The 13,969-nt window shown below is 36.4% G+C and overlaps 2 protein-coding genes across 5 annotated transcripts; both read right to left on the bottom strand.

The window, feature by feature from the left end:
- Nucleotides 1-27: 27 nt before the first annotated feature.
- dnajc5gb (DnaJ (Hsp40) homolog, subfamily C, member 5 gamma b) lies at nt 28-7,073 on the bottom strand. 3 transcript variants are annotated; one of them, XM_051382722.1, is made up of 6 exons: nt 6,902-7,073; nt 6,444-6,573; nt 5,390-5,603; nt 5,039-5,192; nt 4,200-4,268; nt 28-2,511 (listed from the first exon to the last, which is right to left on the bottom strand). In XM_051382722.1, the coding sequence occupies exons 2-6, from the start codon at nt 6,554-6,556 to the stop codon at nt 2,453-2,455; spliced, it is 609 nt and encodes a 202-aa protein (XP_051238682.1). In that variant the 5' UTR covers nt 6,557-6,573; nt 6,902-7,073; the 3' UTR covers nt 28-2,452. The 3 variants fall into 3 exon arrangements, with proteins under 3 accessions (XP_051238682.1, XP_051238691.1, XP_051238700.1); XM_051382731.1 differs by having other exon boundaries at nt 4,200-4,265; XM_051382740.1 differs by lacking the exon at nt 4,200-4,268.
- Nucleotides 7,074-8,075: 1,002 nt separating this feature from the next.
- On the bottom strand, nt 8,076-13,661 carry tp53i3 (tumor protein p53 inducible protein 3). 2 transcript variants are annotated; one of them, XM_051382688.1, is made up of 7 exons: nt 13,529-13,661; nt 12,125-12,185; nt 11,818-11,991; nt 11,437-11,704; nt 10,531-10,743; nt 9,016-9,212; nt 8,076-8,826 (listed from the first exon to the last, which is right to left on the bottom strand). In XM_051382688.1, the coding sequence occupies exons 2-7, from the start codon at nt 12,176-12,178 to the stop codon at nt 8,623-8,625; spliced, it is 1,110 nt and encodes a 369-aa protein (XP_051238648.1). In that variant the 5' UTR covers nt 12,179-12,185; nt 13,529-13,661; the 3' UTR covers nt 8,076-8,622. The 2 variants fall into 2 exon arrangements, with proteins under 2 accessions (XP_051238648.1, XP_051238656.1); XM_051382696.1 differs by having other exon boundaries at nt 11,818-11,979.
- Nucleotides 13,662-13,969: the final 308 nt, after the last annotated feature.

Genomic DNA, 13,969 nt, shown 5'->3' with positions numbered 1-13,969 from the left:
GCAAACTGCACAAAACTACAAGACAACTTTATTCAGTATCAACCGAGTTTATTTGATCAGACAAACATTTATTGTACAGGAAAAAACAGTTTGAACAAGTTAAAAGAATGAAAAAATATTTGGGAATGTTGAGATAAAACAAAATATATATTTTTTTGTTTTGATGAAACAATTCAAACCTGAAGAAGAATAAAAAACAAAGAAACTTAATCCCACTAAAACATATTCAGGCACTTTTGTGAAAGTTTTGGCAAGTTTGATTATAAAATATGTAAACCGACTGAATTTGACCGCTCATAAGCCCCGCCCCTTTTTGCTCTGTGCTCCAATCACAGTTGAGCGACCCTCGCTCAGCTTTCTCCCTCCTGTACACAATATTTGTTTTCCCAGGATGGCGAAGTCATGACCAGCTGTACCCTAATCAATCTTACTTCTCATGCCTCAACCTAACCAACCTGACCAATGAAAACAATCAGTATCTTTTAACCATCTTCAAAATGTGGTTGTCTTTTCAACACAGACGAGTCTAGCACTTAGCATATCTACAAGACAGGAAGTTGAGCGAGGCTTGCTCAACTGTGATTGGAGCGCAGAGCAAAAAGGGGCGGGGCTTAGGAAGGGTAAACTGTTTAAGCTGTATATAAATACACTGTTTGACTGTCTGTGAAAGACGTTCATCCTGCCTGAAAAAAATAGATCAAATGCTAAAAATGATGCAGATATTCAAAAAGATGTGTACAAAATACAACCCGACACCCAGAACAAACAGAGAATGTAATGTAAACACGAAGAAACATGACATAATTTAAGGCGTTATCTTAATATACACTCAAATTCATCGTCATAAAACTTTGAATCAAAAATATAGATCTCAGATTTTACATAAAAACACAGTTCCTGTATTGATCACAACATCACTAATATACATATAAGCTCACACACCACAGAGAGATCAATAAATCAAACCAGTGACTTTTATTTTTCCCGAGCGAAGCAACTGATGTTGGTCTTAGTGTCAAGTGTGGGAAGAGTGTTTTTTATAAAATATCAGATGATTTTTAAGAGCTTTATCAGTACCTAAATTAATATTCACCACCTTGTGTTCTGAGGTTTAATTTAAATATAGTGAGAGTTACACTTATTCACTTTCTTTACAAGAGTTAGATGAGAGGATTGATTGCACTCTCATGTCGGTGTGTTTGTTAGTGTGGAGCTGGAGCCAGGAGGCAATTAGCTTAGCTTAGCATAAAGACTGGAAACAGAGGGGAACAGCTAGCCATGGCTCCGTCCAGAGTTTTTAAAAAAAAATCTGCTTATATAAAAATATAAAAACTGTTTCATCTGTAGACAAACGTCAGAAAGTGCAGAAGGTTTGTGTCAGAGGTATATTTTTTTTGAACCAGGCTAACTCTTTCCTCCACTGCCAGTCTTTACGCTAAGCTAGGCTAATCACCTCCCGCCTCCAGCTCCATATTGAACGCAGCATTCGTGTCATATAGGTCCAGTTTCTGACTTGTAAATACTGTTGTAACACTTACAAAACTACAATTTGGTGCCTGAAAATCAAACAAATATGAATCCCCATGCTGCCACAGTGTTTTGTTTGGGGCGATTAAACCCAACTTTATGAATTTTTTGCTCTATTTTTGAATTCACAGACATTTTGAAGACTCACACGGCCGATTCTGCAACCACACAACTACCATCTGACTTTCAGAAAAGAAAGGGAATAAGTGTTTCTCTCAAAATGTGTGCGTGTATTGTTTTATGAATTCTCATTGGGCTACTTACAGGCAGTGGAAACAGTCGACAACCAAACATTTGAAAACCCACCGTTTGATTTAGTCACATGCTGTACATCCGAGGAATGTGAATGGAAATCTGCATAATTTCATGAAGCCCTTTACTTTGTTTCTATGATATGTATCTATGTGCAGAATGACTTAACACCCCGTAAGTCTCCAAGTGGTTGGCCTCTAATGACATTATGTTACATTAAAAAAAAAATTAAAACATTTCTGACCTAAGAGCAGAAATGTCTTCAGACCGTCGTGGCAGCTTTATGATTTTAAACATGAACTTGAGACAATAAAGTGCACGTGAAAACGAATTATTCCAGAGCTTTGATCTGCATTGGCTTTGTCATTTGTCACTGCAGTCCAGAAACTGCCCCAATATTCAAAAATAAAAAAAGTTTAAAAAATAAATATGAGACTGAATCAAAGACAAACCCCCACTGGCACTTAAAAAAAACAAAGTATGGCACAATCAAATCGCTGCTTGATTCGCTTAAACAAATACGCCTGAGATGAGTTTTTCTGCAAGTCAGCCAGAGTTTGAGGAAAACAGCAACATTCAAATTCATCAGCCGCTCCGACAACGATCAATACGACGTGGTGTTTATTGCAGCCCCGACTCCACTCACTCATTTATCAGCTGACTGCTGGGAGGATCAGGGCCCGGAGGTGCCGTTAGTCGAATGAGGCTGAATCACAATCGGTGCGTTCTCACCTGGAGGAGTGAAAAACAGGTTTTTAATGAGGGTTAACATACTTTTATCTGTTTCTCTGCAAAAAAGCGGCAAAGCAGGGCGGTTTGTTTCAAACGGAGGAAGGAAAAGAAGAAGCAAAGCCTTATTTTAATATCATAAGAGAAGAATATAGTTTAAACTAGAGCTGAAATGTAGTTGACTGAAAACTATTTTCATAAGAGATTCACTGTTTAGGTCATCTATCTTTGTACAATTTCTGTGGTAGACTAATAAAATAATCAACTACAACTTTCAGCTCTAGTATTTCTCACTATTCTGTGGAGTGAGAAATTAATTTAAAAGAATTACAGAGATTAGTCGATAATGAAGATCATTGTTAGTTGCAGCCGTAAACAATGAAACATAAAAACCTGGAAATGGGTAAAATTATGAAATAAAACTAATATAGTTCTTCTTGTTGTTGTTGTTGTTGCTCAGCCAATAACTGCAGCATCAGGCAGTGGTGGAAAGAAACTGTGTACATTTACTTTAAGTACTATAATTATTTGTATTTCCTGAAACTTTACACTTTTATCAAATCTCAGAGAGAAAATATTATTCTTTTTACTCCACTACAATCATTTAACAGCTGTAGTTAGATTGAAGATCAACATTATACATAAAGGATAATCAGCTAATAAAATGTGTCGTATTGATATTAGAATTAAGGTAATCTCGGCATGCATCGGTAATATTAATCCAATAATATAATATTACACTCTGTGGGTCATCCTGCTGTCTAATGAGTCATTTTACCTGCAGTGGAGTAACACAAGTATACACTGTTTTATTTATATACATACATACATATATATACACACACACACACACACACACACACACACAAAAATAGTATAATGGTGTAAGTAACCATGTCATAACGGAACAAGAACATAGAAACATTCCTCAAATACATTAGTATATATAGATTATACAGCATTAAAGAGCAGGAGAATGGACAGCAGCACAAAGAGAGTTAATTCAATAATTGCGTAACGTAGTTTTAACAGAGGAGGAGGTTGTTGCAACACAAAGTGCAGTCACTTGAGATCAACTTCAACACAATGTAATGAGTAATATAAAGCAAGGTGTGCATATGGTTTGATAAACAGTTTTTAAACAGTTGATAGAAAAAAGGCTGTTTTACTTTACTTCCAATTTAAGAATGTGGGGAACAAAAGGTGAATAACGTTCATATGGCAGAAATAAGCCATAGCAGGGACACAGCTGATAGTGAGAGTATCTTTACTGTTCATCCTTTATAGTGTTTTATCATCTAAGCTGTTTATTGTTTTATATTTTTGTCAAGAGGAATGTCTTTTACTGCAAATCTACCTCCAAATAAAGGAACCTTCAACCTTTCTTTATCAGATAAATCACCTGTGTGGCTCCTCTGAAATGACTCCCAACTACTGTTCTTCATATCATTTCAGTACACCACCTTATCAACATGATAAGTATAAGCCAGAAAAAAGTTATTAATAAGCAATAAGGAACACAGGCTGTAAAGAATAAGCACTTATTGGAAGGTACAATTAAGTAAAACATGTTAGTATGTGATTTGGTAAACACGCAGTCTGTGCCAGCGGTGTTAGAAGCTGCCAAACACTGCTTCAAATTTCTGCCAGATAAGCAAAGCAGCAGTCGGCTGAGGTCAGGTGAACTTTACCTGGAGACGTGAAAACCTCTCCTGAGGCGTCGCTAGGGCTCGGCTGAATAATTATTACATTGCCTCCTGCTGTGAAACAAAATGTAACACTGAGCAAACCCATGTTTGTTCCTAATTACGTCTACATGCACACTAAAACTTGACAAAAGTGGCTAAAGCAGCTCCAGCTGTTCCACTTTTAGTCTTTTAAAAGTCATTAAAAAAGGGACGTTAAACAGAGTCTGCACAGGTGTATGTCAACGGGAATATTAGTGGAATATTTATTTTCATTAGTCATGTAAACAGCTGAGTAAGGAATATTGTCTTTTTCATAATAAGAGCAAAAAAACTGAATCCTTTAATCTCCATCAGGTTTAATTATTCACTATGAGACTCTCAGCAATAACAATAACAACAACAACAACTTGCAACTTAAATTTGTCTCCAAACTTTCACTGTTAAATGTCAACATTTATTCAAGTGTTATTTCCATAACTAATCACAATATACAGTTAATTCAGTTAAAACTGCTAAAACAAAGTGCAAACAGCATAAAGTACTTCCTGATTTAGACACTGGATGAGTCTCATGTACAATAATGAGCTTTTCCTGTCGTCTCACCACAGAAAACAGACTGAAATGTTTCAGTAAAATGCAAACTGATGGAAGATTTTGAAATACTTCCCCAACTGAAAAACCTTTGATCTGACTTCACAACCATCAACTAGACAATGTAACACGTGATCTTCCAGACTTTGGACTGGTTTTTTCTTTTAAATACGAGCAGCAGGGAGATATCCTCTTGTTTTACTTTCCTCCTTTACAAGCTGAAGTGAATCCAAAAGAACAAAGTCCCTCACCTGCATCGTGCTCTCTGATCTCTGCCTCCAGGTCCTCGGGATCCATGTAGGCGAAATTATCCTCGTCTTCTGAAGTTTTGCACTTCCCACAGCAGAAACAGCAGCAGCAGAAACAGCAGCAGCAGGTGAAAATACTGCAGCACACCACGAGGGCCTGAACACAAAAGAAAGGGGTCAGTTATATGTGAGTGTGTGTGGGCTATTTGTAAGCCACAATCCACAACATGTAGCCCTTTCAAAGTCAAATATTAAACTACACGAAGGACGTTGTTGGGAGACACTTTCGCAGACAGAATTTAACATGACTACAATTACAGCCGCTCAATTTCCACTTTTAAAACCACATCTCACCTTGAACCAACACCTGGACATGAGGAAGTAGTACTTGACGCCCTCGTCCCCAAACTGCTCCGCGGCGTAGAGGCCCATGGATCCATACTCGTCGTAGATCTTCCGTTTGTTCTCGTCGTTGAGGATGGAGTTGGCGTTGTTGATCTCTTTGAATTTCTCAGCAGCTTCTGGGTTGTCCGGGTTCTTGTCGGGGTGATGCCGCAACGCCAGTTTCCTGAAAGAACAAATGAGTCCCAAATTACGCAACTGTCTCAGCATTGAGTGTTTCTAAAGGATTGCCGTCATCCACAACAACAATATCTGCAACACAAGAGTCGTACATCGGGGGGAATTCAGATCCCTTTTTATGTACAAACACTAAATGTATAAATGCCAATATCAGTAGATAAATGCAACAATATTTTACAGAAATATGTAATTCGTATAAATGCATAGACTGGAAAACACAGGATTACGACACAGAATGTTTTACAAAGTTGTTCTGAAAACTTATTTTCAGAATATACTGTTATACTGTGCTTACATTAATAACTTGAACTATTTGATCCTCAACTCAAATTGAACATCAAATTCATATTTGGCTTTTAGTCTGATACATAAAAACAGATTTTTTTCCCCCCTAGTATATTCAGAAATTGGTATTTGAATTGGTTGATAATGTTAAATTCTTATAGAGTCATTTGTTTAAAGAAAGCAGCCTTCTGAGCCGGTCGGACTCTAATCTATGTAAATAATAAAAAATATACGTTGTTACTTTCATATTTTTGAAAGCAAAACTGCATCAGATTCACAAACCTAACTTTTCTGCCTTCATATCTAACCTAAACTCTTACATGGACGGTTATAAAAGTATAAAAGTTATGGTTCGCAGTAACTTCAGATTAATAAGCAACATTTTCTGTTTCCTGCCTCTCCACAGCGACCTCAGTATTTGTGGCTTTTAAATTACGGATATTTCTGTATATCTTAAAACACCAAATGAATAAAAACTTAATGGTACAAACATCTGGATCCAGTGTTAAATGGACAGGTGTGTTGCTCTCTATAAACACACCTGTATGCCTTCTTTATTTCTTCATGAGATGCTCCTTTCTCCAGGCCCAGGACTTTGTACAAGCTGACTCCTGCTGTTGACATCTTACGCTGAGCTCTGTTTGGGTCCTCCATGGTTCAGGATTTGGCGTCTGTGACATTAAAAAAAACAACAAATACTTAACTTACTTAAAACTTACTTAAAACCTCCTCACAGTAACAACAAACATTAAAAAAAACAAACAACTTTAATGACTCATACGTTTGGTGAGGAAGTAAATAAACCACAACAAACACGAAGTAAGCTGTAAGTATGTTTAAAGACAGAACTTATTGTTGATTGTATAACAAATGCTTCAGTTATTTGAGGAGAAAACAAACACAACAGAGTTTATTTACACACTGCGGGCTCCAGTCGCGACTCACTGCTAACATGCGAGCTAACGGTAGCCCAGAAGTTATACGTTAAATCTTACGTACTGGACTCGTAAATATTGTTGTTTTCGGTCGAATCATAGAGTCCCAGATGTGTCCGTTGATCGTCGCAGAGTTTGATCCATGAATTGAAGCTGGCACACGGATTCCGCTCCTTAAACTTCTCCCGTGAACCGGAGAAAAACTTCAGAGGAGCCGCGGCGAAGCAGGAAGTCAGAAACCGGAAGTACTCCTGGTACGTATATGGTCAGTTTGACGCGCGCTCGACTGCGACGTAGATACGCATAATTATATATTTATTAATAATTAAGTAAACATAATCCTTAATAAATAATGCTTATCTAATCATAAAATAAGTAAAATACTTATTAATAAATAATATTATAACGATATAATAATTATTAATAAATAATATTATAACGATAAAATACGTATTAATAAATAATATTATATCGATAAAATAATTATTAATAAATAAATATTATAACGATAAAATACGTATTAATAAATAATATAACAACAAAATACTTATTAATAAATAATATTATAACGATAAAATAATAATTAATAAATAAATAATATTATAACGATAAAATAGTTAATAAATAATATAACGATACAATAATTAATAAATAATATTATAACGATAAAATAATTATTAATAAATTATTATATAACGATAAAATAATTATGCATACATAGTGCTTATATAATAATAAGATAAGATATGCCATTATTTATCCCCCTTCAGGTTGACACAGCAGCAATAGGGCAAAGTAGTGCAAAAACAGAGAACAAAGAATATCACAATAAAAATATTACTAATATTATTAATATTAGAAGATATAAAACTATAAATTAAAGTATATACACTGCATTGTATATACTCAAAATATGAGCAGAAAATTAAACTTGACTAAAACTAAAAAAACTAAAACTTAACTGTACGAGTGGAAATTAAGTAAAACTAAATATTAATAAGATACTTATCAGAATACTAATTAATAACAATAAATTGAAAAATACGGGTTATACTTATTATTATATACAATAATAAAAGTAATTTTTTGTGTGCACTACTAAATGTATGTCTTTAATTACTTATTGCTAATACTCAGGTTTGGGGAATAACGGATTACATGTTTAACGGAGTTACGTAATCAGGATACATAAAAAAGGTAACTGTAATCCATTACAAATTTTAAATACATCAATACAGTTGATTGTCATACCTGGATTAGTTTAATGAATACATTTTTAAACAGGTAATTCGTAATTGTATTAGATTACATTTTTAAAACAACCCTGCTCATACTTGTAATATTCTAATATTAAGTACAACCAGCAACACTACAATATAAAAATACTCCATTACAAGTAAAAGGTAGAAAGTGGTAAAACCTAGAGTAAATGCACTTAAATTGCTTTTCCACCACTGATACCAATACACTAATCATCATCAAAACTCAAAGATTCAAGGGTTTTATTTGTTAATATGCTCATTCAATACTGTATGTGCAGTGAAATACAAGGTGGCATTTTATTAAGGTTGTGCTTTAAGACTAATGTGCAATAAGGAGTAATAATTACAGTAAACATTTAGTTGTGGGTTAATAATCACTATGTAACACTACAGAGGAAACAGCACTGTACAAAAATCATCTTTGGTGGATTGGTGGATAAAACATATTTAAAATAATGATCAACAAACAAATAACACTGTGTTGTAAGATTAATCAAATTCAGAGTGATTACGTGTGTTAATATCACTGCAGCTGAGTTTCCCCACTCTGTGGAATCACATTAACGACAATCTTCCCCGTGTTCTTGTTGGCCTCCATGTGCCTGTGAGCTTCTGCGATGTCCTCCAGGTTGAACGTGCTGTCAATCACTGGCCTCAGGGAGGATGTCTGGTCTGAGAAACACGGTAACACTCTGTGTGAGAAAGCTTTTACCAGCTCTGCTTTGTACTGTGAAGAGAAAAAAAAATGCAAAGCCAGAATCAGGCTCAGCCACAGATATGCAAACATTCATTTCGAAGAACCAGAAAGGCAGCACTGTTGGATTTTCACTCGACATGAGTCAGCAGGTTCACATGCAGAGATGAAGAAAAAAAACGCAAGCTGGTGTGTCATTTCTGTTTGGTCTGAATTTCTCACCTGAAGGCTGCGAGAGCGGAGGAGGCTGCTGAGCAAGCGGCCACGCTTGGAGAGCAGTTTGCCCAGCAGATCTCCCTCTACCGCCCGGCCTCCCATGGTGCCGTACAGCACCCACCGGCCGTCGGTGGCCAAAGAGCTCACATTTTGCTCCCAGTTACACCCACCAATGCAGTCGAGGATGACGTTTGCTCCCTTGCCTGTGAAATTAAAATGTATTGAAGTTATTTAACTGAATTGTGCAGGACTTGTTTTTACTTGCCGCTGTCGCTGAAGGGTTTGCTCATAGTGTGAATCATTTTATAAAAAGTACAGTCTGGACCTGCCCTATATGAAACGTGTCCTTAGATAACTTCTGTTATGACTTCATAAAATGTAATTAATCAGCATTTTCATCTTTATTTTAATTCTCAGTTATATATTTTATGGATTATTTAAAATATAAGGATGATTTCTATATACTGTCAAAAGATTCCATTACCAACAATGAATTAAAAAGCCTGATATATCTGATTCCTCTGTGTCAAAATTATTAAAAAGTGTGCAGGATTTAGTTGCATCTAGTGGAGAAATTGCAAATTGCAACCAACTGAATACAGCTCACCCTTTTAAGTGTGTAGTAGAAACTACGGTGGCTTGGAAACTCACAAAATACGTGAAAGGCCCTACAGCCAGTGTTTGGTTTGTCTATTCTGGGCTACTGTAGAAACATGTCGGACTCTGTGGAAGAGGAACTGCTCCCTCTGTAGATAACATTCTCAGATAACAAAAACATAACGAGTTCTATATTCAGGTGATTATACACAAATGAAAACATACCTGATAAAAACAAAACCTCTTTCCTGCTATAAATACTAGTGGACACTTGTAAATTCCAGCAATAAAATATAAAGTCATTAGAAGTTTAAACATTTTTATGAACTAATGGTTTTTATTTTGCCAGATTTTAGATTTTACATCCACTCCCCAACATATAGACTATATACCCCGATTATCCCCCAAAAGTCCCCAATAAAAGCAGTATTTACTCCTGTTTGAGTATTTTGATAAAAATCCAGCTGTTTTACAAAATAAGTTAGCCTTTATTAAAAAGATTAAACTATATATTTGTGCCGGACAGGATCAGGAGGTCAGAAAGTATTGAGAGGTGGACTAACACATTGTTAGTTTTTGTCTTTTCATGGGATTTACTGACAGTAAAAACAATACAAAAGAATCCTTTCAAGTTTAAACCTGTAGCCAGATCTATTCTAACTTTCTATTCTAACTTACCAAAAAAGTGTTTTACATCTTCATTAACAAAAGTTTGTAACAAAGAGAAGAAATATGTAGTTAATATGAGCAGTGATTGCTACTACGGCTGCAAAGAGAGGGAAAATCCAATCAAAAGTCCATATAACTCTGACATATTGTCTGATGGATCGTCGTAATACAAACAATGCAGAAACATTAGAGTAATGACCGATTAGCCCCGTCCCCTGCGGCACAGTGGACTCTCTCCACATCTACACACTTCACCTCCTGTAAAGTCATGAACTCCCTGCGCGAAGCTCTCCTCTCTGTAGTTAAACCCAGCTGCTGCTCCCAGGCTCTCAGTCATCTTCAGTTTTTCGGGGGTCCCCGCAGTAACGATGGGCACGGCACCAAACAGACGAACCAGCTGAACAGCAGCTGTTCCGACTCCGCTGGCTCCAGCATGAGCCAGCACCACTTCACCCTCCTCCACCTGAGCTGTGGCAGAGAGGACAGATGGCAACAAGATACAAGTGCAGAATTTAATATCGTACCCCTTGTTAATTATAGAAAGAGGGAATCATACTGAACCACATTCACATTTATCAATATTTCTGCCTTAGTTTTAACTTGTTTAGAGCCTCACATGAGCAGAATTCTTCCTTGTTTCTTTAATTTTCAGGGAATGTCAATTTACATCTCAGATTATTTTGATTATTATGGTGCTAGAATACATGTAGGAGCCATGTATTGATTTGTGTTGTGTTGGCCTCAGGTAATTTAAGTTTCCTATCATTGAGGAGCAAACAGTTTTTAACTGTGCTCAGTTTGTGTGGCTGTACATTTGTTTTATTGTTTTTGTGCTACTTATTGAAAGAGATCAACGTACATATAAATAAAGGTCCTAATTTGCAAAGTACTGGTAAAGACTGAACATTGTCTGTATGCGTATACGTTAGAAACAATTAGCTCTAAGTCTTTGTAGCCATTACCAAAAAATATAAAGTGCTACATGCGTAAAATAATAAAAAGTAACACCAATAAGATAAAAGAAAGAGTGGAAAAATAAGAACTTAGGGGAACACAAACAGTGAAACGGCATTTAAATAAAATGTTCTGTGTTATTTCCAATGACAATTCCCGGCAGAATGATGAATATTCTCTAATAAATAACAAACACAGTTGCTGTACCTACGAAAACCAGCAGCTGAAAGGCAGTGAGCCAGGCCTCTGGGATCGCAGCGGCCTGGCAGAGTGTGAGATTAGGGGGAACGGGCATGAGGAGCTCCTCAGGCACAGCAACATATTCTGCATATCCTCCTCCACAGAGCAAGGCCATGACCCTGTCATCTGGCTTCCAGCTTGTTTTCACCCCTGGGCCCAGAGTATCCACAGTACCAGCCACCTCCAGGCCTATGATATCACTCTCACCAGGGGGAGGTGGGTACAGTCCTCGCCTCTAAACAGAAGAATAATATACACAAGAATTGCAATATATGAACCGAGTTGAGTTTTCAAAATCAGGACCACTTGGAGATTGTAGCTTCTGCTTTGTATTGTATTGTAGTTCACCTGCAGTAAGTCGGCCCTGTTGAGAGCAGTTGCGTGAACTTTAATTAGGATTTCCCCGTCTTTAGGCTGAGGTCTCGGGACAGTTCGCAGCAGTAAATTCTCAGGTCCTCCTGGTACGTCGACACACACTGCCCGCATCATCTTGGCAAAGCTAGAGTAGCACTTTTTCCAGGCCCATAAAATAAAGATTTTAAATTCTAGATTTAGTCATGACACAAAATTCCTTTTTTGCTAACCTGAAGCTGGTTTATAAATGAAACAATTTAACCTATAGCTTCTTTATACTTCTGCTGTTTTAAATACTCACTGACTTATGGGTGTTTCCCAGTAAAAGTTTTCCAGTGCGCAGGATGTGATGCATTTGACAACTGTGAATTGATTAAAGAAAAAAAAGATAACATACGTTCATCTTTGTACAGTGTTTATTCTTTATGATTCATTTGTACTGTAAATATGATCGTTTCTATGCTTCTATCTGTCAATAGACCACACACATTATAAAAATACAAACATCTTTGTCTCAACAACACAAAAATGATCCTGTCTGGTGTTCTTGCCCTATGTAAATTGTGGCTTCGGGGCGGGACAAGTGCATAACGCTTTAACTGCTTTAACAGTTTTTCATCATAAGTAATATAATCATAAGAAATGCACGTGCACAGCCGTCCATGTTCAACATTGGGATAGTAACTGGGGGTGCCAAATTGCAACAAATACCAAATCTTACATATTTATTGTTATTATTTATTTGCACATGAACATTGTCTGCAAAGAGGTTTGAAGCTAAAAAATGCTTATGAAGATACCTCCCACTTTACAAATATAATCGTACTTTAAAAAGAGAAAAACAGATAAAAACAAAGATTGTGTAATACAACATTCAAGCAGCTGTAATTCAATATTGATAGAAATGTACAACTATTTTACCAGATTAAATACATCACATTGAGGTCCATGAAGTGTTATGAATCTTTGCTAATTAGAGACTTTTGAAGATGTTTTTTGAAGTAGATACTGACTGTATTGATGGGAGTAAGTTGTTCCAAAGAGATTGCCCTCTGTATTTTAATGAATATTGATTAAGAGAAGTCGAAAATACAGAAGATGAAAGTCCTTAAGAGTGTCTTCTATAACATGAGTTATCTTAATGTTCTAATGTTGCTTTAAATACAGCCAGAAAATTACTTTTACTACAATCATTATTTCAGAATTTGGGAGAATCAACATAAATAATAATAAAAAAAAAAACACCTATGGAGGCGGATTATGGGCCGGTTGACTTCCCATACAAGTGCAGAAACATGTAGCCAGCCCTGGGAACTTAACTGTGTCCTGAACTTTGAAACTATTGAGGAGAACCAGCAGAAGAAAAAAATGGGAAGAAGACACCAGAGGTTATAGTAAAAAGGGAGAAGAGGAACTTGTTGTAATAGTACATAAATTCAGTACTGAGATGACTGAGGGTCAGTGAAGTTCCACGATTACGTTATAACCATTACGCAACGCGCCTGCGCAGTAGTGTCAGGGGGTTCCAAACTTTTAAAAACTTGAATTAAAGTGTCTAAATTGAGACTGCAGATCGATTACAGGTACGATTAGGAGAAAAGAAAGCGCCATTTCACCGTGTAGTATTACGATACCTGCTAATGTGACAGTGAATCACTCTGTTGCCTGTAAATTATTGTTGAAAGCATTAAAAATATGAACTTACCAGCCGGTGATGTCAACAGTTCATCACCTTTAAGGCGACTATTAGAGTTTTTGGGAGGTTTAGTTGAGCCATCATGCAGACTGGAGATGAGTTTGGCGCGGGAGGGATCAAACCACCAGAGGGGCAGGCTCTCTTACACAAGACAGGGCATTTTATTAAAGGGATACTGCACTATCATTTAAATAAATGACAATATATGGCATCATATTGGCATCATCAGGGCGACTGAGGACTCAAATATATGATTAAATGTTTCTTTTCTGGCAGATATATAAATGAAAGTAAAATGAAGGGATTTATCCTGCAAATAACGTTTTAAATGATGTTCTTATGCAATCCTTCCCTTCCATTTAAAGTCACCAAATAGTACAAAATGGCCATTACAAGTTCCTACAGTCCCTGTCAGTGTGTCTTCAAATGCTTCATTTGGTCCAACCAGCA

This window comes from Dicentrarchus labrax, unplaced genomic scaffold (genome assembly GCF_905237075.1).
Source record: "Dicentrarchus labrax unplaced genomic scaffold, dlabrax2021, whole genome shotgun sequence".
Lineage (NCBI taxonomy): Eukaryota > Metazoa > Chordata > Actinopteri > Moronidae > Dicentrarchus > Dicentrarchus labrax.
Note: the sequence above shows the minus strand (reverse complement) of the source record. Positions and strands in the feature narration are given on the sequence as shown.

What these genes read in the sequence shown, in the direction of transcription:
- dnajc5gb (XM_051382722.1), bottom strand. Translation starts at nt 6,556, where the DNA reads ATGGAGGACCCAAACAGAGCTCAGCGTAAGATGTCAACAGCAGGAGTC. An exon ending in TGTCCAGGTGTTGGTTCAAG is followed by an intron (nt 5,193 to 5,389) that starts GTGAGATGTGGT and finishes TTTTGTGTTCAG; the next exon opens with GCCCTCGTGGTGTGCTGCAG. An exon ending in GATCAGAGAGCACGATGCAG is followed by an intron (nt 4,269 to 5,038) that starts GTGAGGGACTTT and finishes TTTGTTTCACAG; the next exon opens with CAGGAGGCAATGTAATAATT.
- tp53i3 (XM_051382688.1), bottom strand. Translation starts at nt 12,178, where the DNA reads ATGCATCACATCCTGCGCACTGGAAAACTTTTACTGGGAAACACCCAT. An exon ending in TGGGAAACACCCATAAGTCA is followed by an intron (nt 11,992 to 12,124) that starts GTGAGTATTTAA and finishes TTTATTTTATGG; the next exon opens with GCCTGGAAAAAGTGCTACTC. An exon ending in TCCGCTCTCGCAGCCTTCAG is followed by an intron (nt 8,827 to 9,015) that starts GTGAGAAATTCA and finishes TTCTCTTCACAG; the next exon opens with TACAAAGCAGAGCTGGTAAA.